General features: G+C 41.6%; 1 protein-coding gene across 1 annotated transcript in view; it reads right to left on the minus strand.

Moving 5' to 3' along the window:
• KANSL1L (KAT8 regulatory NSL complex subunit 1 like) overlaps positions 1-22,801 on the minus strand; it is a 120,998-nt gene that overhangs the window by 91,464 nt on the left and 6,733 nt on the right. The window contains exon 2 of the mRNA XM_089672153.1: positions 12,049-13,067. Within this exon, the coding sequence (XP_089528279.1) occupies positions 12,049-13,037 (989 nt within the window). The 5' untranslated portion in view covers positions 13,038-13,067. The remainder of the gene's footprint in view (positions 1-12,048; positions 13,068-22,801) is intronic.

Here is a 22,801-nt window from a genome sequence, read left to right on the forward strand (position 1 = left end):
GATATCTTTTACAAGACAGCAGACCATCGGCTCCAATCGGCTAAATATAAGGACCATCGGTTATATATAAGGAAAAACCTCTTGCCCGGCACCCAGAACTACATGTATCGGGCTATAGGAATTGCACATCCCTGATGCAGATGTTGTGCAACTAAAACCTCTGTTTTAATGCCAATAGCTTGCCAGTATTTTTATTTCTGCAGGCTAGCTGGTAAGTATGCTGGGGAAAATGTATGTTTTGTTTTCCTGCTGTGCAAAGCCCCTCTATGTGCACCTTGATTTAAAGGCAAGTTATAAACTGGGATGGTTGCCATTGATAGTATTTATTTTATTTATACCAAGAGTTCCACTTTAAGGAATATAATGGTGTTGCCATCTCCCCAGTCGCAGCCTCTGATTGAACAGTGATGTATACAATCATTTTCATGTACATTTTTTTAAAATGGGTAAAGGCTGCTGGCTTTTTTTATTTCCTTGGGTATCATAATCACAATGGGTTAAGGCAGGATTCAAGGCCTCCTTCTGAATGGACCAGTAACTCATTACATAAGATATGTTCTATCACACCACTAGACCTTAGAGGGAGCTTTGGCATGCGGGTGGCTGTTTGCTTAACAGATTCTGCTTTGCCAAGTGAACTTTGTTTAATAAACCATGACTTTATGCAGGCTAAGACTTGCCATGATGGTTTCATTGAACACACTCGAAAGCAGTGCTGAATACATAGTGATGGGTGAGCTTCACAGCAGCCAGGTTTTATATCCATGTGTCTACATACTGCCCAACTTTCTTAGATAGGAGAAAGGGACACATTACAGCACAAAGAATTTAGGCAAACGACATACCCCTGCTACCATTATTTGAACCATGATGAATTAATGTGCAAAAATCGGATAATCCCACAACTGTTTTTTGTAGCCTCTAATGATACAGAGTTTTCAAATAAAAAAATGCCAAAAAAAATTAGTAGTATAATAGTACATATTTTATCAGACCAAAAAGAGGGACAACTTGGGAGTTACACATCAGATATCATCAGGGGCGGACTGACAACTCATGGGGCCCCTGGGCAGTAGGGGATCATGGGGCCCCTGTGTCCTTGCCCAAACTCAAAAAAGCCTATGAAAAAGGTACCAAGGGCATCTCATGGGGCCCCCTACTGACCCAAGTTTCCAAATGGTCAGTCCGCCCCTGGATACCATGCAGATGCAATCATTTGTACTGATCACACATATACATTGGAGGTGCCAATGTCTGGGACTCTACAATGTAGTCTATCATGTCCACAGGATGGCCGTTATTTTTTTCACCCTTCACTTCCTTTTTTGTATATTCCTCAATTTTTCAAACCTTTTACTATTGTTTATGTTTTGTGAGTATTTATATAGCAGCAATGCATGCAACACTTTACATAGTATACATTCACATTAGTCACACTCTTTACCCTCATAGAGCTTACAATCTAATGCATTCACACCTTAATACTTTAATGCATTCACAAACTAGGGCCAATTCAGACAGGAGCCAATATCACACAAACACAGAGAAAATATCTGTTTTCATTCTTTGGAATGCAGATACAATTTAAAGTTTTTTTCAACTATGTTCTCATTACCTTACAGAGAACACATAGCCTAAACTCACTACTTAATCTATAACTACAACACAAATGATCTGTACTATACTGGGCCATGCACAATACCCAACCCTGTGTACTTATTATGGTTTTCCTTATGATGAGTTATGTCTGATAATTGTAACTTATGTTATTTCCCCTTTAAAAGTGAAATTTTATAAAAGATCAGCTAAGATCTTTTATACAAAGAGGTTTGTACCGGAAAAAAAAGTCCTTGTGCACGCTGGACGTTTTTACAGCGGCTGTTTTTGGCTGTGTCCGCTCTCCTCCTCCCTCCCCTATACCACATCCCATTGCACCCACTGAACCAGTCTCAGGCCTGCAGATGGGCAAGCAGAGCCCGGGACATATAGTGGGAGCGGGGGAGAGGCTGACACTGTGGGCTGTGTAGAAGCAATCGGGCGGCAGCGCTGCTTCTCGAATGCTTCCACCTGACAAGGCTAAAGGCAAAAAAAAAAAAAAAACTACCTGCCCGGCACTACATGTTCCAGGCGTTGGGCGATAGGAATTGGACATCCCTCTAAGTAAATCGACTGTGTGAAAGAGGCCTGATACATATAACTATCTGGACACCTATGTCCAGTGGTGTATTTAGGTTTCGTGCTGCCCTAGGCAACACAAAAATCGCCCCCCCATGGAAAGATCCTGCCAAACACCCCCCTGCCCCACAACAAGAGCCTGACAATGACCAACAACACCCCACCCCAGCCCCCCACCCAGCCTTTCACTACCACCGCCCCCCCATACATTGGCAATCCACCCCACCCTGAGGAGAGAAAAGACACCTTCACAACTCCGGACATCCACGGGAACAACAGTCGGGCTCTGTATACATCAAGCAGCCCACAACCTCTCTCAGATCCCACCTTGAACCCATGCTGTGTGTGTCCTTTCTTCCATCCCTTCTTTCGGGGGACGGCTCTGCCCCCTGTAAAAAAACCGCTGCCCCCTAAAAAAATGCCACCCTAGGCAAATGCCTTGTTTGCCTTGTGGTAAATACATCCCTGCTTGTGTCGCTTTCCTTTTCTCCATTGCAGTACTACAACCTTCATGGCTCCATCCTCCAACCCTGATGTAACTGCTGTGTCCTGTAGAGATGTAGGGGTTGAAAGCAGGAACAGCTGCATGTAGCTGGGGTCACTCCAAGAAGAGAATCTTACTACTTCTATTATAAAGACCTCTCGGGGGATCAGGAAATATTTTTTTCACCTGCAGGAGCAAATTGGATCATGCTTTGCTGGGGTTTTTTGCATTTTTCTGGATCAACTGTGCGTGTAGGATTTTTTTTTTTTTTTTTATGGTTGAACTGGATGGACTTTTGTCTTTTTTCATTCAGACTATGTACTTTTTTTTCTTTTAAACAGGCTCTCATTACTGATCTCTCTCTAAAAATATATATTACCTGGATGTCTCCGTCTTCAGAGCTTTCTGAAAACACCCAACTGGAACAAGCACAGAAATCCTAAAAGTCAGATCAAAGTCAACGCCTCTAATCTGCAAACATGTTCCAGACGGGAGATTCGGAAACTACAGAAACCACTGGATCAGCAAAGCAGGACGGTATCTGGTATATTCGAAAGGAAAGGTCAACAAAGGCAGCTTTCATATTCCCCAGCACAGGTTTCCTTTACATTATCATAGAAAGTAATCAACAGATGGCAAGACTGGTAAACAAAATGTTATAAATAGGAACAAGCCTCAGTAGCTGGCACAAGCCGTGCCCAACACTCTTGTTCCAGTGAAACCGGAAAACAAGATTTTCACTGGTTTTATTATTTTTTTTTCCATCTATATTTCTGCTTCTACACCCAAGCATACTGAAATATACTTTTCAAATATAAATCAATATTTTTTAATCAACAGCATCAGCAGAGTACTGCATAACACGGCAACACTTCCATCCACCTCCACATTCCCTGAATCTCCGCATTCTTTACTGGGTTGAAATGAGTCTGTACAAGTCTCCATTAAAGGAACTAAAACATCTCTGCCGTTTCATTTTTCATAAAAAAAAATAAATAAAGGCACCAGAGTGAATGGAAATAGTGCCTTGAAGAGGTACAGACAGCCTGTAAACATTTTCAGATGCTACAAAAACATTTCTATTTTTTAATTAGCCTGCATATCCAAGAAATAAATAGTGGCAAGTATAATATGATACTGTTAATTGAAAATGCAATAAAAAGACCACGGTCAGGTCTATAAACAACAAACAATGGCAGAACCTTTAGGACAGGCATGTCATTTATGGGCCACATGTTTCCCTCCTACTCCTTCTCTGTGACCCTCCGTGGTTTAAAGTACTGGTAAACCCTCATACACTGTAAAACCCCAGTGAAGTGACTGGCCTCAGGTGATACAGAAATGAAACAAATCCTCCTCCTAGATCTGTTCGAAGTGCTGAATTTATTATGCTTGTCTGAGAGTTCAGAAAAAAGGGGGTGGATAGCTGAAGTTACATTCTGCAGAGCTCAGTGAGGAGAGCTCTGAGAGCTGATTGGAGAGAAGTGCCACACCCCCCCTCCACACAGTTCACAGGAACAGAGCTGAGGCTGTCATTCTGCTAGAGGTCCCTCCCCTGTCACCATTTTTCTCTTGGTGTCAGTAAAACTTGTCATAAATGATTAATGTAGATAGCAGAGGAATGAAGCAGCAGACAGAAATGACACTGAACTGAGAAAAAGTACACACTATAGAGTGATATGCTTTGTTCATATTTCTTGAGGTTTACAACAGATTAAAAAAAACAAACAAAAAAACAAAAATGCACCACCAGCTGTTCTCTAGTTGTCCAGTAGTCAAAGTAATGTTTCTCAACTTTTTTCCAGCCAAGGAACCCTTTAACCACTAGCCTACAGGACACTTACACCCCCTTCCTGCCCAGGCCAATTTTCAGCTTTCAGTGCTGTCGCACTTTGAATGACTATTGTGCGGTCATGCAACACTGTACCCATATGAAATTTTTATAATTTTTTTGAGACAGAGCTTTCTTTTGGTGGTATTAAATCACCTCTGGGTTTTTTATTTTTTGCTAAACAAACCAAAAAGAGTTTTTTCTTAGTTTTTGTTTTAAAAGTTTGTAAATAAGTGATTTTTCTCCCTCACTGATGTGTGCTAATGATGCTGCAGTGATGGACACTGATAGGCTGCACTGATGGGCACTGATAGGTGGCACTGATGGGCACTGGTAGGTGGCACTGATGGGCATTGACAGGCATCACTGATGGACACTGAAAGGCAGCTCTCATATATGGCACTGATAGGCGGCAGTGACTGGCACTGATAGGTGACACTGAAAGGCAGCTCAGATAAGCACTGATATGTGGCATTGATGTGCACTGGTAGGCACTGATATGTGGCATTGATGTGGCACTGGCAGGTGGCACTGATGAGCACTGACAGCTGGCATTGGTGGACACTGCCAGGTGGCACTGCTGGGGCTACACAGTGTACATGTCCTCTCCCAGGAATGCCGATTACCGGCTCTCCTCTCAAGCTCTCAGCGTGACAGCTTGAGAGGAGAGAAATGCAGTGATTGGACACAGCTGACCGAGTCGACATCTTCGTCTCTTTCCGTTGATCGGTGATCCGCTGTTTACGAGGGACACAGCGCACCGACGATCACTGCGCACTCCCAGAGCCGCGCATGCGGTGTTAGAATGGGAGGACGTCATATGACGTCCTCCCAGAATGAGAGAACCACCTTGCGCCCGTCATTGCCTTATATGGTGGGTGGGAGGTGGTTAAACGTATGCACAATCTTGAGGCTCCCCATTCTAAAGTGTAAAAAACTAATATGACACCCAACATTAGAGGTGATTTATTCTTCCAAAGCCAATATACTTTTGTACACGGTACTGATTAGTATTCCACCATTTCTTCTCCAATTTTCTCTCCCCCTGATGGCAAACATAGCTCAGTGCTGTCGGGGGAAGGAGAGGTGGTTGCAAACATGGATGCTGTGGAGGTGCCTGACATCCATGTTATCAACCGATGACATCAGCGGTTGTTAGGACGCTGGCAGCTGGCCCGCAGTGTCCAAGGTTGTAATATTGTGGCTTTGTGTAACAAAAGGCATGCTTGATCCACCTGCTGGCTTGTACACAATTTTTGGACAATTTTGTATGCATTTTGCCAAGGCGCCCCTGAAGAACCCAGAAGGCATCTCTAGGGTTTACAGAGAATGGTCCAAAAAAGAGAAAATATCCAGTGAGCTGAAGTTATGTGGACGAAAATGCCTTGTTGATGTCAGAGGTCAGAGGATAATGGGCAGACTGGTTGCTGGGACATTCAGATAGTAGGGTCAGAATTTGGCATAAACAACATGAAAGCATGGATCCATCCTGCCTTGTATCAGCGGTTCAGGCTGGTGGTGGTATAATGGTGTGGGGGATATTTTCTTGGCACTAGCAAGGTGTACCTAATAAAGTGGTCGGTGTGTGTATATAATAATATTAACTTTCAAAATGCTATAATCTTTATCTGGAAGGTGCATCTCTCAGTAGAAATAGTACAGCCCCCTTAAAGATTCAGCCCTCTCAACTTGGCAAACTCTTTATTCTGAGATTGATGTGCCTGGAGTAGTATGCTTACCAGGGCTTTTTATCTCAAAGAATAGGTGGAGGTACTCTCTCAACCCTGACCTATCTCTTAGCACTGCCCCCTGTCTCTGCCTCCTATCTACCTTCTAGTACCACTCCATTTAGAGAATACAGAGCATATCATTTTGTGGTGTTAAGTAATTTGTATGGAATAGGTTAATAACAGATCCCCCAGCAACAACAGATCCCCAGCAGCAATAGATCCCCCAGCAGCAATAGATCCTTCTAAGCAACAATCCCTCCCCCGGGAACAAAATGCACTCCCCAGTAACTATAGACCCTCCCCCAAGAACAAAATTCACCCACCAGTAAAAATACATCCCCACCATCAACAATAGATCCCCATTAGCAACAAAAGACCCCTGCTAAAAAAACAAGATCCCTAAGCAGCCTGCATCAATAGACCCCCCCCCCCTTTTACAGTGGATCCCCCAACATAAGATTCTCAGAGCAAAAGATCCCCCACCAGCAACAAAAGACCCCTGCTGGCAAAAATAGATCCCCAGCAGCCAGCATCAATAGACCCTTCCCTTTACAGTGGATCCCCCCAACAACATAAGAACCTTAGAGCAAAAGATTTTCCACCAGCAACAACAGATACCCCCACAAAAGTACATTTGAGGTCTTTGATCAGACAAGTGGTTCTCTCCTAGCCTTCTTTATGGCTCTGAGGTTCAGGGACAGATTCTTTTTCAGGGCATGTGGCTGCTTAATACCAACCTTAGACGGGTTCGCTGTCTTAGCCAGAGGCTGGTATTGATTAGACACATTGCCCAAATAAGAGTCAATCCCTTGGATTTGTTTGTGATGCACCAGGTGTCTGTATTCCAGGCAGGGGCGGACTGACCATTCGGAAACTTGGGCACTGCCTGAGGGCCCGGGGTCAGTAGGGGGCCCCTGGTACCATTTTCATAGGTTTTTTTGAGTTTGAGACAGGACCTAGGGGTCCCATGATCCCCTATTGCCCGGGGGCCCCATGAGTTGTCAGTCTGCCCCTGATTCCAGGCTACTATCCCAATCTACTGTCAGCAGTGGGCAGTTTTAAAAACATTAGAAGGGGCAAAGGGGAACAGGGAAGATGGGGAAGGGAAGGGGGTAGGTCAGAAGCAGGACAAAATGGAGCCATCCTGATGACGACAGTAGCCAATACAGACTGTGCGATTTTAGCAAAAAGCAGATAGATATACTCAAATTTAGTTCTGGCAATCAGTGCAGCTGCAAGAAACAGAGGGTGCTGAAGTTTAATGCTTTAAAGTGGGACTTTTGAAGATCGGACTAGTAAAGATTTTGCTGAATATATGATGTTGCTATTGAGGACAATATCCTACGTTAGCCAAAGGGTGTCACTCTCACAGTATGTAGCACTTTCCAAATCTGCACTTTGCCAGGATCAGCCAGTTAAATGCTATTGAGGCTTTACAAAAGCATTTCACTTAACCAGCCTATTTCAATGAGGGTTCATCCAGAGGTTGCTAGGGGTTCCTTGTGTAATTTCCTCCTTTCAGATAGGTAGCTACTGACATCATTAACCTTTTAGCTATCTGTAAGGGGCAGGGGTGGACTAACAACTCCTGGGGCCCCCGGGAAATAGGGGATCATGGGGCCCCTGTGTCCTTGCCCAAACTCAAAAAAGCCTATGAAAAAAGGTACCAGGGGCATCTCATGGGGCCCCCTACTGACCCTGGGGGCAATAGGGGATCATGGGGCCCCTGTGTCCTTGCCCAAACTCAAAAAAGCTTATGAAAAAAGGTACCAGGGGCATCTCATGGGGCCCCCTACTGACCCCGGGGGCAATAGGGGATCATGGGGCCCCTGTGTCCTTGCCCAAACTCAAAAAAGCTTATGAAAAAAGGTACCAGGGGCATCTCACGGGGCCCCCTACTGACCCCGGGGGCAATAGGGGATCATGGGGCCCCTGTGTCCTTGCCCAAATTTAAAAAAGCCTATGAAAAAAAGGTACCAGGGGCATCTCATGGGGCCCCCTACTGACCCCGGGCCCTCGGGCAGTGCCCGAGTTTCCAAATGGTCAGTCCGCCCCTGGTAAGGGGAGATTCTCGCCGCTGATCACCAATGTAAAGAGTATTTTTCCTACTGACCATCATGCTAATGTACTATGAGCTGTAGATATAGTTAGCAGAGGTTTCCTGAGAAAGAGACAGAAAAGTATTTTAAGAGTTTCTCAGTGTTCAAAGGGTTAACAAGGGTGGACTATACTATTAGGCTAAGTTTAGACGAGTGGTTGGGGGCTGGTAAAAATGTGCAGTTGAGCAACATCTATACCATCTCTCAACTGCTCCCCCTTAGGTTGTAATAGGCAGTGAACTGGGGTGTTTACATGCTGCAGTCACAATGCTTTGCTCTCGTAGCAAAATCCACCCATCCTGTAGTGGGCGGCAAGCCCGCTGAATGAGATACATTGAGGTGAATGGAGAAGCACCGCAATGCACATGGGTGTGGTGCATTTGTTAGCAAAAGTGGGGTTAAAGCAGGCAGTAAGGTGACACATTGTGTCCTCGCCACCTCTCCATCGCCTCCGAAGTATGATCGGAAAGGGGATCAGTCTTCAGAAGAGAAGTAGATTTAGACACGTCTAAAGGTGGGAATACACGATTACAAAATCGACCGATCGGTCATCCGACGACTGAGAGGCATTCGTTCGTTCGTTGAAATCGTGGCCCACATTAACCAATCTAAAAAAAATTGTTCGTCGGACAATACGTAGTGTTGATAGCTTCCGTATATGTGGAAGTGATGCAGTGTGCATGTGACCTTGTAGCCACGGCCTTCCAGCCAGAACGAGCGATATACACAATTAACAGCAATGAGTATAATACATTTACAGGGCTTAAAATTTCAAGTCCTGTGCTACTAGCCAAGCCTTAAGAGTTGCTCTCCACCAGTTGCACCACCCAACCCTTACCCTGCCCAGCCCCTAATTCTGCCCCTAAACATGCCCTCGTAAATTATCTCATGAAATTACACTTAAATGTTACCCACATTACATCAGGGTCCCCAGAGTCCCCCCACATTACATCAGGGTCCCCAGAGTCCCCCCACATTACATCAGGGTCCCCAGAGTCCCCCACATTATTTCAAGGTCCCCAAAGTCCCCCTATATTACATCACATATACACACACAGACACAAGTACATACACGTACACACACACACACACACCCCTATAAAAAGGTTGTAGTACAGTACTTCGTTACCTTCACTCACAGAGCTGGGTACTGCACTATAGGAGGAGGCAGAAAGAACACCACGTACTCCTTCCTTTGCTTTCACTTTGCTCAACTATTGAGCAGTCTGACGGCTCCCAGTGCGAGTGACGGAGCCAGCCCTGAGTTCCGAGCCTGCTCAGCAAGATGGCCCTGGGGGACACACTCGCTCCCACCATAATTTCCACTCGCCAATGCAAGGAGGCGAGTGTAAATTTCAAGGCCTGGTTTATTACATTAACTATATACATAAATAGTGATACATAAAAATATAATATGCAGAATTCTGGTTTCATTATCTCATTAGGAAAATCTACTTTTAACATTTGGATTTTTCGTTCGTGTTTACTAAGATTCCTTGGACATAAACATCCGGGTCATCTGTTTCCGCTCATGCGTGATAGCGCTTGATAGATTTTTTTCGTATGACCGTCATACCACCGCATAGAAAATTGGTCGTTCGTATGCGAAATAACATTTTTCACTGTTGTTCAACCGGATTTTTTCGTTCACAATATAGTTATCGGTTGAAACATCCTGCTCATCAACGAAGAGAAAATCGTTCGATCCACGGTTCCGCAAAATTTTTCGGACGATTTACGTATCGTGTGTACGTGGCATAAATCTACACTTAGGTGTGGAGTGAAAATTCTTCTGACCTTGCCCTTAGTGGTGAGGTTCCTAACCAGCGTGACACCATTCTGCAAAAAGATCACTGCGCCCATTATGTAGGTGGCCATTCCAACTTCTGATAATTCTAGTTACATAGCTATCTTGTTGATCCATTGGTATCATTATTACCTCAGTCTCTGACCTAGGTAGCGAGCTCTGCCTTTACTGGCAGCTTACTTGTCCTGGGCCAGTACCTGAACAAGCTTTATTATTATTATTATACAGTATTTATAAAGCGCCAATGGTTCGCTCAGCGCTGTACATTACAAAAGGGGGACAGAACATGTGACAGAACAATACCAATACAATGCAAAACATGAGGGGATCGAGGGCCCTGCTCTTTCGAGCTTACAATCTAGGAGAAAAGTTTTGTTCGGGCAGAGGGGGGTCTGGAACCTGCGACGATGTGCTTCGCAGTCCTCCTCCCTAACCACTAGACCACAGGCCTCTGCCTAATTTATAGATGTAGTTCTAGAATAAAGCTCCTCCCACAACCCTTACTTCACTGGAATTAACTGAGGCAAGACCAGATTTCTCCTACAGTGCCCCACTGGTAAGGTGAACTTCAAGGGGGATCCTTTTTTTTTTTTTTTTTTTTTTTTTTTTTTACGAACACCTTATTAACTTCATGTCTGTACACTTTTACCCCCTTCCTGTCCAGGCCAATTTTCAGCTTTCAGTGCTATCACATTTTGAATGACAATTGCGCGGTCATGCAACACTGTACCCATATGAATTTAGCATTTTTTTGAGACAGAAAACTTTATTTTGGTGGGATTTATTCACCACTGGGATTTTTATTTTTTTGCTATATAAATGAAAAAGTCCAAAAATGTTGAAAAAAAGTGTTTTTCTTATAAAATTTTGCAAATAAATAATCTTTCTTCATAAATCGTGACCAAAGTGTATTCAATTATCTTTTTAGTAAAAAAAAAAAAACAACCCAACTTAGTTTATAACCAAAAATTATAATTTTTTATTTACATACTGTCACCCTAGCAGTACAGTGTCACCCTAGTGACAGGGTTTTTTTTTTTCATACTGATTGCTTTTACACCCATAAAAGGTTGTAAAAGCAATCATTTCTCCTTCTCTCTGGCTGCATTCTTGCAGCCATTGAGAAATCCTGTGTGAGCTGTGATTGGTCACAGCTTGTCACATGGTACAAGGCTGTTGTGAATAGCCTTGTACCATGTGATCTCTGTGATCATTCACAGATTTCACAGATAGTAAGCAATGATGTCAGAAGTGACATCTTGCTTACACCTATTCATGTGATCACGGATTGTCCAATCCGTGATCACATGATCAGGACCTCACACAGGGGTCCTGTACAGCGAGCGGTGCAGCGCGCTCCCAGGGAGCGCGCACAGTTCAAAATGGCAGGCACCATTTATGAACGACACTACCACTGTCTGGCCGTCTGTATACATGGGCCGGACGGGAAGTGGTTAATTAAAGTGGAATTCCAGTCAAAATCTCACTAAGGCTAAACCTACACTCATCTCTATTCTATCTAACCCTGTAAAGAAAAGATCTGTAAAGTTTCCTATCCTGAAGCCTCGCTGGTCTGGTCCTAGGCTCAGCAGTCAGCGGCGGCTTCTGTGTAGAGGAGGGGCAGACGAATGCAAATGCCCCATAGCAAGTTTATGGGTGATGTCATGTCCGAGACATTTCCCAGCCATTGTCAGCTTTCTCTCCTCCACAGAAGCCACCACTAGAGACCAGACCGGAGCGGCTTCAGAATAGGCAAGTAATCTTTTCTTTACAGGGTTAGATGAAATAGGCTTAGAATGGGGGTGGCAGTAGGTTTAGCTTTATAGAGGTTTTGACTGGAAATCCACTTTAATTGTTTCTACTTCTAGCCAATGCATTATGGTTTTTCATGGTTATAATAAAACATTCCACCACGTACTCACCAGATATCCATTTTTCCAGGCTTCTCATCCCAGTCTTCATCAGAACTGCTTCCTGTAGCGTCAGAATCCAACTGCCGCTCCAAATAGGTTAAAATGCCTTTAGATGTGCTTTGAAGATTCTCAAAGTTTTGTATATTCTGATTGATGCAGGTATTACTGGCTACATTGGATGGGGCTGCAGCATTGTGATTCATATTCATATTAATACTTGGTTGACCTACACGATTGCTGATCATTTTTGCTTTTCTCATTTGATAACTGACAAAGTTACTTATCTGTTGCCTGCAACGTTTCTCAACATGATTAGTCAACAGCATCTGCATACGCTTTTTATTTCTTTTTGCACGATCTATAAGGACTTGCTGTCGATTTAGACATCTCATAAAAGATGATTTGGCTTTACTTTCCTTATTTGGTAGCATCTGGGGTGTAGTTTCCTGGTGTGGTAAATCTGGTAAACAATAATTACTAGCAAGTGGTATGGAAAGACATTCCCCCTCTTTTCTTCCATTCAACCTATATTTTGGACCAGGTGATCCATTCATACCTTCAGCCTCAGTCACCGATAGGTCCCAAAGTTTGTTCACATCTGCTAAAACCTGGCTTACAGTTCCTGGGAAAAGTTCCCTCTTAACTTTCCTTTCTGCATTTGTATATAAAGTCTGTCTGCAGTTGTCGATCTCCAGTTTACCTTTGAAACAGTCATTATATTGAACATTCAATCCAGAATTCGACAGGAAATAGTGAGAACTATAAGGTGGTAAAGAAGGACAATCAGCTTGCGAATTTGTAGAGTTTTTCTGAAGGCACCATTTACTTCTGGTATGCAATGCAACTGAGCTATTGCCATTAGGCAGATTGGTTTTCCCCATGGGTTTTGAATGACTTGAACACAAATTAGCACTAACAGCCAGGCTCTTTAAATCCAGAGAAGGAGAGAAGTGAACCCCCGTCTCTTGAGTTGCTTTTTCTGTAGGAGCTGGGGACATTGCTGCTTCCACAATCAATTTTAGGCAGTTCTGTAAACAAAGGAAAAGAATGGTAAAGAAATCTCACATGTAAAAGGGTTCTAAAGCAAAATGTTCCAAATGATAGCAATCAATCTCTAAAAGCCATTTTGAAATAGAAGTTGGAACATTAAATGTAGAAAATTACCACATATATAGAACTTTCTTCAGTCACTAAGGTCTATTACACCATACTCTAATCTACGTAGCTGTGTGCAGAATGTTGTATTAGGGTGTGCACCCCAAAGCTCAAACACGTGTGTATGTGTATATACTATAGTCGCTCTGCCCGCCGACTTTGGAACACCCTGCCACCTGACATCTGCAACATTGACTTCCTACTTCGAATTACGTCTCAAAATTCATCTCTTTAAACTAGCATACTCTGTCTGACTTGATTGATTTGTTCTCTAATTAGTGTTTATGTAAATGAAATGTATTTTATTTATTTACTTTATTGTTGCTTTGCAGCTATCTTTGTACGGTGACCTTGGGTGTTCTGAAAGGCTCCTATAAATAAAATGTATTATTTTATTACTATTAAAGCCAGTACCTTGTGCCACTCTTCCAGTCAGAGAGGGCTCATGTACACTGCAGCTGATAAACACATGTTTAGGAGCTGTTCAGCGTTTTTTTCAGCAGCCCCTGAAATCACCCTAATGTTTCCCTATGTGTCTGTGTACACATCTTCGTTTACAGTCGTTTACAGGCATTTGAGTTTACAGTCGTTTTTTTAAATGCAGAAAACTTGCGTTCAGCAGTCAATTTTATCAGCGTTTCAAATGCAAAATGCTTGTTAACATGGCAAATCACGTTTCGAAGTGTTTGCAATTTTTTTTTTAACTCTTCCAGTTCCCAATGCTGTCCAGAGTCTTTTTTCATCATGAATAATGCATGCAAAGCGTTTTCAAGGTACTCAAATGGAAAAAACACTGAACACAGGATGTTCCTACCAAGCTTGTCACACAAATTGTAATGACCAATGCACACCTCAGGCCTCTCCCATCCTTGGAAACAAAAGATATGTTAATGACCATTCACACCTCAAATTCCTCATGCAGACCCCCTGCCAGGTGGCCTTAATGACTCACTCCACCAGACACCTTTCCCACCCTTGGAAACAAAAGAAATGTTAATGAGCAACTCACACCTAATCTCAACATATACTGCTGTCTCTGCTTCTACTCTCTGTATTTCTCTGAAAGTCTGAAATAGTTAATAATTTACCACTTTTCAGTGCATTCTGGGCATTTGAGAGGTTCTCTTGTGCTTATCTTTAAAAAATGCTTCTAAATGCAAACTCGCATAAATGCATTATGCAAACGCAGCTAAACAGATTTTTTTTAACCTGCGTTTTCAAGCAGTCAGTTTCCATTGTTCAGAAGTGTCCCATGTACATGGGGCCTTAGAATGAAAGGGAAGTGCTTCCCCACTTCTCTTATGGCAGAGCCAGCCAGTGGGAGAACTTTCCCATCTCTCTGCCACCACACAGAGCAATAACGTGCACGGGGTGATTAGGATGTGCCCCTATGCTAATCTAGGTATCAAAATGAAGGAAACAGTTGTCTAACATCTAGCAGTCATCAGTGAGGAGTTGCAGTAATCCACACAGAGCATTTCTGCTAAATCTCAGACACACGCTGAAGCTCTAATACTGCAGAAGTAGATAGCCTGCCTAACAGTAAACAAGTATTTGTTTGAACTCAATGGACCACTTGATCTTTTTTCTGCCATCACTCTATGTTTCTGTGTTCTTCATAAGCAGAAAAAGCACTTTAAAATAATCTTTCATTCACATCTGCATCTATAAGTATTTTGGAAAAATTATTCTTCAAATTCACAACTAGGGCACTGAAATCTGATCTCTTTTCCAATTACTTTCTTTTGCATCAGAATTTTGGCAGACTGCTGGCCTCCTAATAGAAACACACTGTAGGTGCTGTTAAACCTGACTTTACAGTCTAAGTTGACTTCGAGAATTACTCCACAGGAGATGCAGATAGGTCATGGAAGGCTTTGGTATAGAGCGATTCTACTGCTTATTAAGAATATGTAAATACATATATATCTATAATCTGGGCACAAGTGGATTAAGGGCCTAAGGGCAAATACAGCAAGATACCGTCTATAACCACCATTAGCCAGAAAAACCTCCTCTGTGCACCGCTTTGAAACTAGTTTCACATTGATACTGATGCCTGATTCATATAATGACAGTGCCTTTACATCCAAGACAGGTATGCCTACTGGATCGGGTAATGCCAGTTGGAAGTGTTTAGCCCCAGAAACAAAAAAAAAAAAAACTAAATCATACAGACACACAGCTGAGGGTTATTAAAATGAACCAGTGGCATCTTTTGGTAAATACTCCGATGTACATTGCAGCTGATAAACTCACGTTTAGGAGCTTTTCTGCGTTTTTTTCAGCAGCCCCTGAACGCTCCCTAATGTTTTCCTATGTGTCCATGTACACTATGTGGTTTACAAGCAGTTGAGTTTACAGTCGTTTTTTTTGAACGCACCAAACTTGCGTTCAGGAGTAGATTTTATCAGCGTTTCAAATGGCAAACACTTGTAAACGCTCATAAGCGTTTGGAAATTTTTTTTTAACTCTTCCATTTCCAGATGCTGTCCAGAGCCATTTTTCATCATGAAAAATTGATGCAGAGCGTTTTCCCAGTACTCAAATGGACCTGGTACACCATACTTTGAGGTTTCGCATGAAAGAAAATGTTAGAAACTGCTGCAATAATTTCTGCACAGAAATGAGCTGGAACACATCCAAACATCACAAAAACAAAAAAAAAAAACAGCTAATCTCAACAAATAAAGCTCTATCTGCTTCTCTCAAAATGTCTGCAATAGTTAATTTTTTAGTGTTTTTCAGTGCATTCTGGACATTTTGGAAGGTCTCCTGAGGTTATCTTAAAATGCAAATGCGCATAACCGTGGTATGCAAACGCAGCTAAACAGACATTTGTAACCTACTTTTCCAGCAGTCAGTTTCCATCATTCAGAAGTGTTTTCCAAATGTCCCGTGTACATGGAGCCTTAGCAAGCCCTTCTAGTTTTAAATGTTTAAAATGGCTCAAGGGATTTCTTTAAATAGTAAGCAAGATTTTACTAGCCATGGCTAGAAAATGGGGCTCTTGCAGCTAGAATTCCCAAGAATAAAAAAAAATGGTAATTCAACTGGCAGAGGTCGCTGAAAACAACAGCTTTGGGTGGATATAGGGAGTAGAGTATACAATATTTCTGTCCTACTGTATATGGATACAACAGAGGTAAGAAAATGTTTAATAAATATATTCATTTAGAAATGTTAGAGTTACTTAAAAGTTATTCCTCTCCGTATGCAAAAAAAAGCTATATTCATCAAACACTAAAGTACAGTAATACTTCTCTTAATACCATGAACCCATCATTACATTGTTCTGCAACCTAGTAATTTAGCAGAGTAAATCACATACACTTATGGCTGATTATTAACAGCACGGTCAACCGAACATCCTACCACATACAAAATGTTCAAACAATTGGCTATTCATTAAATCTGGAAAAATCTTTTGTTCTTCACTGCAGCAGCCAAACTGAAAAGGAAAAGAACGTGTTGGATGAAATCACAATCAGGCTGATTTATAAAACTCCAGGAACAAAGTGTTTGTGTTGCCAATAAGAATCAATCCAGCTGTTGCGTTTCTTGGGGCATAAAATAAAGAATCCAGTTAGTTGCTGTGGACAGGAAAAAGTGTTCATGCAGAAGGATTTGTATGCACTTACAGTCATGTGAAAAAGAAGTACACCCCATGGAAACTGTTCACTTCTTCAACATATTTGAACAGGCAAACCACAGATATTTTTTCAAACAGTGCCTACAGATAAAGGTGATATACTTGAACAAGTGAAAAGTAACGCTTACAATGTGTATATATTCTGAAAATTGAAATTAAAATAAAATGCAGATTTGTCACGTGAAAACATAAGTAGATCCCAACTTTTACTGCCACTTAAAAGCAATTAATTAGAATCAGGTTTTCCCAATTAGGTGCCAATGACCAGAACTTTTTTATGGAGTAGCTGATAGAACCTGTCCTACCTAAACCTCAGATACCCAAGGTCTAGTGTTCTCTTTGTTATTGATGTATCATGATGGCAAAATCAAAAGATCCAATAATGCCCTCAGAAAGTAATTTGTGAATGTCTAGGAATCTAGCAAGGGATTTAAAATGATTTCCAATTTGTTTAAAATCAATCCATAGCAAGAAAAATAAACTACAAGGGGCAAATATTTCAAATGACTGCTAATTTGTTTAGGACTGGCTGATCAAGCAATTCAGCCCAAGAGCTGACCATTTGATGCTGAAAAAAGTCTACAAGAACACCAAAATTTCACTGCAGGACCTGCAGGTAACTCTTGCAACAGCCGTTGACAAAGCGCATGCATCTACACTCAGAAAGAAATTGCACCAATTTAACCAATATAGGAGGTATGCCAGAGAAAAGCTTTTAGGGCTTGTTCACACCATGGTGCAAAGATGGCAGATTTTCTGCACACATTCTGCAAGGGCACAACAAAATCAATTGTTCTCTATTTGCCCTTATCACACCAAAACGCTAGTATCATGTGCAGATTTTTTTGCGTAGAAATCTGCAATGTGTATAAAAGTCTTTAGGACGCAAGTCTTGTCTCTGCAAGTGAAATCTGCACATCAGTTTCCATCAGTTGTTCTGCATGCATAGTGAGAACAAGGCCTTACTGTCTAAAAAAAGAACATTAGAGCAAGACTACAGTTTACTATTGAACATACAGGCACAGACCAAGCTATCTGGAACAAAATGTTGTAGACTGATGAATAAAAGAGTTTTTTGACCACAGTAACAGTAGACATGTTTGGAGCAAAGTGAAGACAGTATTTCATTAGAACTATGTTAACGCTAGGCACGTTTATGTGTGTTTGTGTGTTAATACATTATAATGGCCAGAAAAAAAATTAACATTCTGCCCAATAGAATGCATTAATGCCAGAAGCATGAACGCGCATAAATGTGCAACTTTTTAAGGCATTTTTCAGAGGCTATTCTCCTTTAGGAGAAAAGACATAATAGAGAATACAGTGTGCATATGGCCTAAAGTGGTCCCTATTACCCTGGGAGGACCCCCAGGATCACGCCTTGCATGCACCCCACGGGCCGCGCTCTGGTGCAATCTATCACCAGACACAACCGATGACAGATCATTACACTGGTCTACTACCAGTGTCATGTGATCGCTGTGACCAATCACATCAGATCACATGACAGTTGTAAACAATGAATGGCTCTCTTTCATGCCATTTATTGCTTACAACTCTGCTGCTAGCTGCGATTGGTCACATTTACAGACTGGGCCAATCACAGCCCATCTGTTGCATGTGATCCGCTGTGGCCATCACAGCTGATCACAACAAAAACTACTGAATGAATCAGTTTCATTCAGTACAAATGTTTCTTTATACCAGTGAAATTTGTTGGTATAAGCAATCATAACGTGTAAAAAAAAAAAAAAAAATCTTGATCACTTGCTCAGAGTAGTACAATGTTTCTATAGTAACATTGTATTACTCTGGTCACAGGAGTAGAAAAAAAAAAATCATAAAAAAAATATAATTAAAAAAAAACAAAAAACAATAATATTGTTAAGTCAGTGTCCCTGATCACCGCCACACCAGTTATAGGATGATGCTGTACTGCATTGGTGACAGTAAAATGTGAAAAATTTGTTTCATTTGTTGATTTTCCACAAAATACCATAGACTTAGTCTACTTTTTGAAAAGCGGTCATTTGGGGGGGGGGGTATTTGTACTGTCCTGACATTTGTAGGCCTCAAGAAATGGGATAGGCTGTCAGTACATCATGATTTATCGATTTGTAGATATATACCTCAGTTTGTGGGCAATATAACTTTCCTACCAACTAAAGAATAAACACCGGTTATTTTCACCAAAGAAATGTAACAGAATACATTTTAGCCTAAATTTGTATAGAAAGATTATTTATTTGCAAAATTTTATAACAGAAATGAAATTTAAAAAAAACAAAAACACATTTTTCCACGTTTTTGGTCTTTTTTCATTTACAGCACAAAAAATAAAAAACCCAGTAGTGATTTAATACAACAAAAAGAAATCTCTGTGTGTGGAAAAATTTGAGTCCTATCTCGATCCACATTTGTGCCTGTCTGCAGTGGCTCTCTCCTCTTTGCTCACAGAGGCAGCAGCGTTAATCAAATCCTGTGAGCAGAGAGTGGGGGGCAAGGCTGAATTGTGCTGTGTGTGTCAATAGACACACACAGCCCAGTTCGGGATCGAGCATGCAGGTGTGCCCCCATATAAAAGTATGACTTTCTATGGGGCACACAGAGGAGATGAGGAGCCAAGAGTTGGCAGGGTACCCCAGAACAGGGGGTTCTGGGCTGCTCTGTGCAAAAACCATTGCACAGAGCAGGTGATTATGACATGTTTGTTATTTTAAGAAAAAAAAAACCAAAACATTCTTGAAAGACTTTAAATATTATGGTTTGAGGTTCTTTTGCTGTTTCAGGGACTCGGCAGCTTGCAGCCACCAAGTTAACTATAAATTACAGTGGCGAAAATAATTATTTGATCCCCTGCAGATTTTGAAAGTTTGCCCACTTACAAAGAATTGAAGGGTCTATAATTTGCATCGTAGGTGTATTTTAAATGATAGAGACAGCATATCAACCAAAAGTCCAAAAAAAAACACACAATAAAAATTTTATAAATTAAGTTGTCGTTCATTGAGTAAAATAAGTATTTGATCCCCTACTAACCAACAATAATTCTGTCTCTCACAGGCTGGCTATGTGTTCATGTGGTACACAGATTAGTCCTGTCAATTTAAGAAGGTGCTGCTAACGTCAACTCATTATGTGTATAAAAGACACCTGCCTGCAGAAACTCTTTCTTGCGCACCACCATGGGCAAGACCAAAGAGCTGTCAAAGGACATCAGGGACAAGATTGTAGACCTGCATAATTCTGGAATGGGCTACAAGACCATCAGCAAGAAGCTTGTTGAGAAGGAGACAACTGTTAGAGCAATTATTCGCAAATGGAAGACATACAAAATAACCATCAATCGCCCTCGGTCTGGAGCTCCATGAAAGATTTCGCCTCATGGGGTAAGGATGATCATGAGAAAAGTGAGAGATCAGCCCAGAACTACACGGGAGGAGCTTGTGAATGATCTAAAGGCAGTTGGGACCACAGTCACCACACAAACCATTGGTAATAGAATATGCCACCATGGAAATCCATGAAATCTTGCAGCGCCCACAAGGTCCCCCTCCTCAAGAAGGTACATGTACAGGCCCATCTAGAGTTTGCCAATGAATCCAAATTATTCATAGAAGGATTGGGAGAAAGTACTGTGGTCAGATGAGACCAAAATTTAGATCTTTGGTGGTGAAAACATTATGCTTTGGGGCGGTTTCTCTGCTAAAGGTACAGGCCGCTTTTGCCACATCGAGGGGCCAATGGATGGGACCTTGTATTATAAAATCTTGGATGAGAACCTTCTTCTCTCAGCCAGAACACTGAAGATGGGTCGTGGATAGGTCTTCCAGCATGACAATGACCGAAAACATTCTACCAAGGCAACACTGGAGTGGCTCAAGAAGAAGCACATTAAGGTCATGGAATGGCCTAGCCAGTCTCCAGACCTTAATCCTATAGAATATTTATGGAGGGAGCTGAAACTTAGAGTTGCCAAGTGACAGTCAAGAAACCTTAAGAATTTAGATAAGATCTGTAAAGAAGAGTGGACCAAACTCCCTCCAGAGATGTGTGCAAACCTGGTAACCAGCTACAAGAAACGTCTTACCTCTCTGCTTGCCAACAAGTGTTTCTCCACCACGTCATGTTTTGTTTGGGGATCAAATACATATTTTACTCACTGAACTGCAACTCAATTTATAACATTTGTATTGTGTGTTTTTTCTGGCTTTTTGGTTGATATTCTGTCTCTATCATTTAAAATACACCTATGATAAAAATTATAGACCCTTCATTTCTTTGTAAGTGGGCAAATGTACAAAATCTGCAGGGGATTAAATAATTATTTTCCCCACTGTATATGAATTATGCATCAGATAAAAGTGTGCTTGATAAGAATGTAAGCCCAGTTGAAGCTGAACCGACTCTTTTACACAATGACCTTAAAGCAGAACTTTACTCATAAACAACTCGATAAAACATAATGTTCTTTAGCAAGCAACATTTAATCCACATTAATAATTATGCTACCAAAATTAGTGTGTGCTGTAAACTGCCTTCAGTATTGTTCTCATTTCTTCTGGCTGGAGGCTGCCATTTTGCTGAAGCCCAGAGCCCCTGAGCAGGAGTAAATCTTTACTTGTCAAGAGATCGGCCTCTAGTGGCCCTGATTTTCGAAACAGTGTCAAAAATAGCCACCAACTGATCATGTGCAGAACAGAGTGAGACAGAGTATTACTGGTTGTTTGCAGGCTGGTCGATATGTTGAGCTGGGAATTTTTCTTCTTTCTTGTTTGACATGAGACCTGCAAAAGGAGCCAGTCCAAAATGATCTAACAGGACTTAATTTTCTGACTACAGTTCCATTTTAAGCACACTAGCAAATCCACCAAGGACTGGCTTAACAAGAGGATATGGAGAGTTATGGACTAACCTGGCCACACTAACTAAAGGCAGAACCAGATGTCTGAGCAGCTGAAGTTACATGCAAATCAACTTTTCTGTAAAAGTCAAGCCCCTACCTCCCTATTGGTCTTAACATAGTGGAGGAGCCTCATTGACCAACCAAAAGGCTTGTGAAGCGAAAGAGGAGGAGTCATGTTTATTTATACAGGAAAAGTACAGGCTTACATACAGCTTCACCTTCTTGTATCTCAGTAGCTGCTGACCATTTTTACATTCAGTCTTTGCTGAAGGTATCTGATGTTTACATGTTTGTGTTTTCCTTCACAAGCTCAGTGTGAAAAATCCAAGTTCCGAATGTTTACTTGAAATGACTGTTTCTAATACATTTTTTGTCAGATCTACTGTATGTTTACCCCAACAATATTTGTATCATTTTTTTTTCAAAACAGATTGGACTTTCTTACAGTATCAAATCATTACTAATGTTTTTATTTTCAGTGTCCTTGCTTTTTATGCTGATGCTACATTGTATCACTTTCTCCTATGGTCACATTAGTATGTTCTCACAAACACTGCATGGAAACCAGAATAAACTTCTCCATCTACAGCTGTCATCTTACTATGCAGGGTTAAGGGCGCTTTCACACTGCTGCGGTGCAGGTTGTCCACACCATGGGCGCAGTGCAGCTTACCTGCGTGCCTGGAGAGGGTTAGTTGCACCTTCCCATAGAGCTATGAAGGGTGTGGTGGTAGATCGTGGACCAAAGGATCCTGAGAAGCTGACCAGGGTCTCTGGTAAAGCTCAGAGAGTCCACGGAAAAGAAAAAAAAAAAAGGGAGGCGGGAGTACCCGGATAGTGTAGTAGATTAATTCAGAAACAAGGATAAAATGCTTCCACAATTAAAAAGAAAAAAAAAAAAAGGTCAAAATGGACTTACAATTGTTGAATGCATCCCAACAAAGACATATATATAAGTACTGTGGGTGGGACACATGAAAAATCTGAGGGAAAAAAAAGAAACAAAAAAAAAGAAACTTTGCAGTGGGCATTCCCTGTAGTACAAGGGT

This window comes from Staurois parvus, unplaced genomic scaffold (genome assembly GCF_062004578.1).
Source record: "Staurois parvus isolate SC_StPar_1 unplaced genomic scaffold, SC_StPar_1.0 ptg000011l, whole genome shotgun sequence".
NCBI classification, from domain to species: domain Eukaryota; kingdom Metazoa; phylum Chordata; class Amphibia; order Anura; family Ranidae; genus Staurois; species Staurois parvus.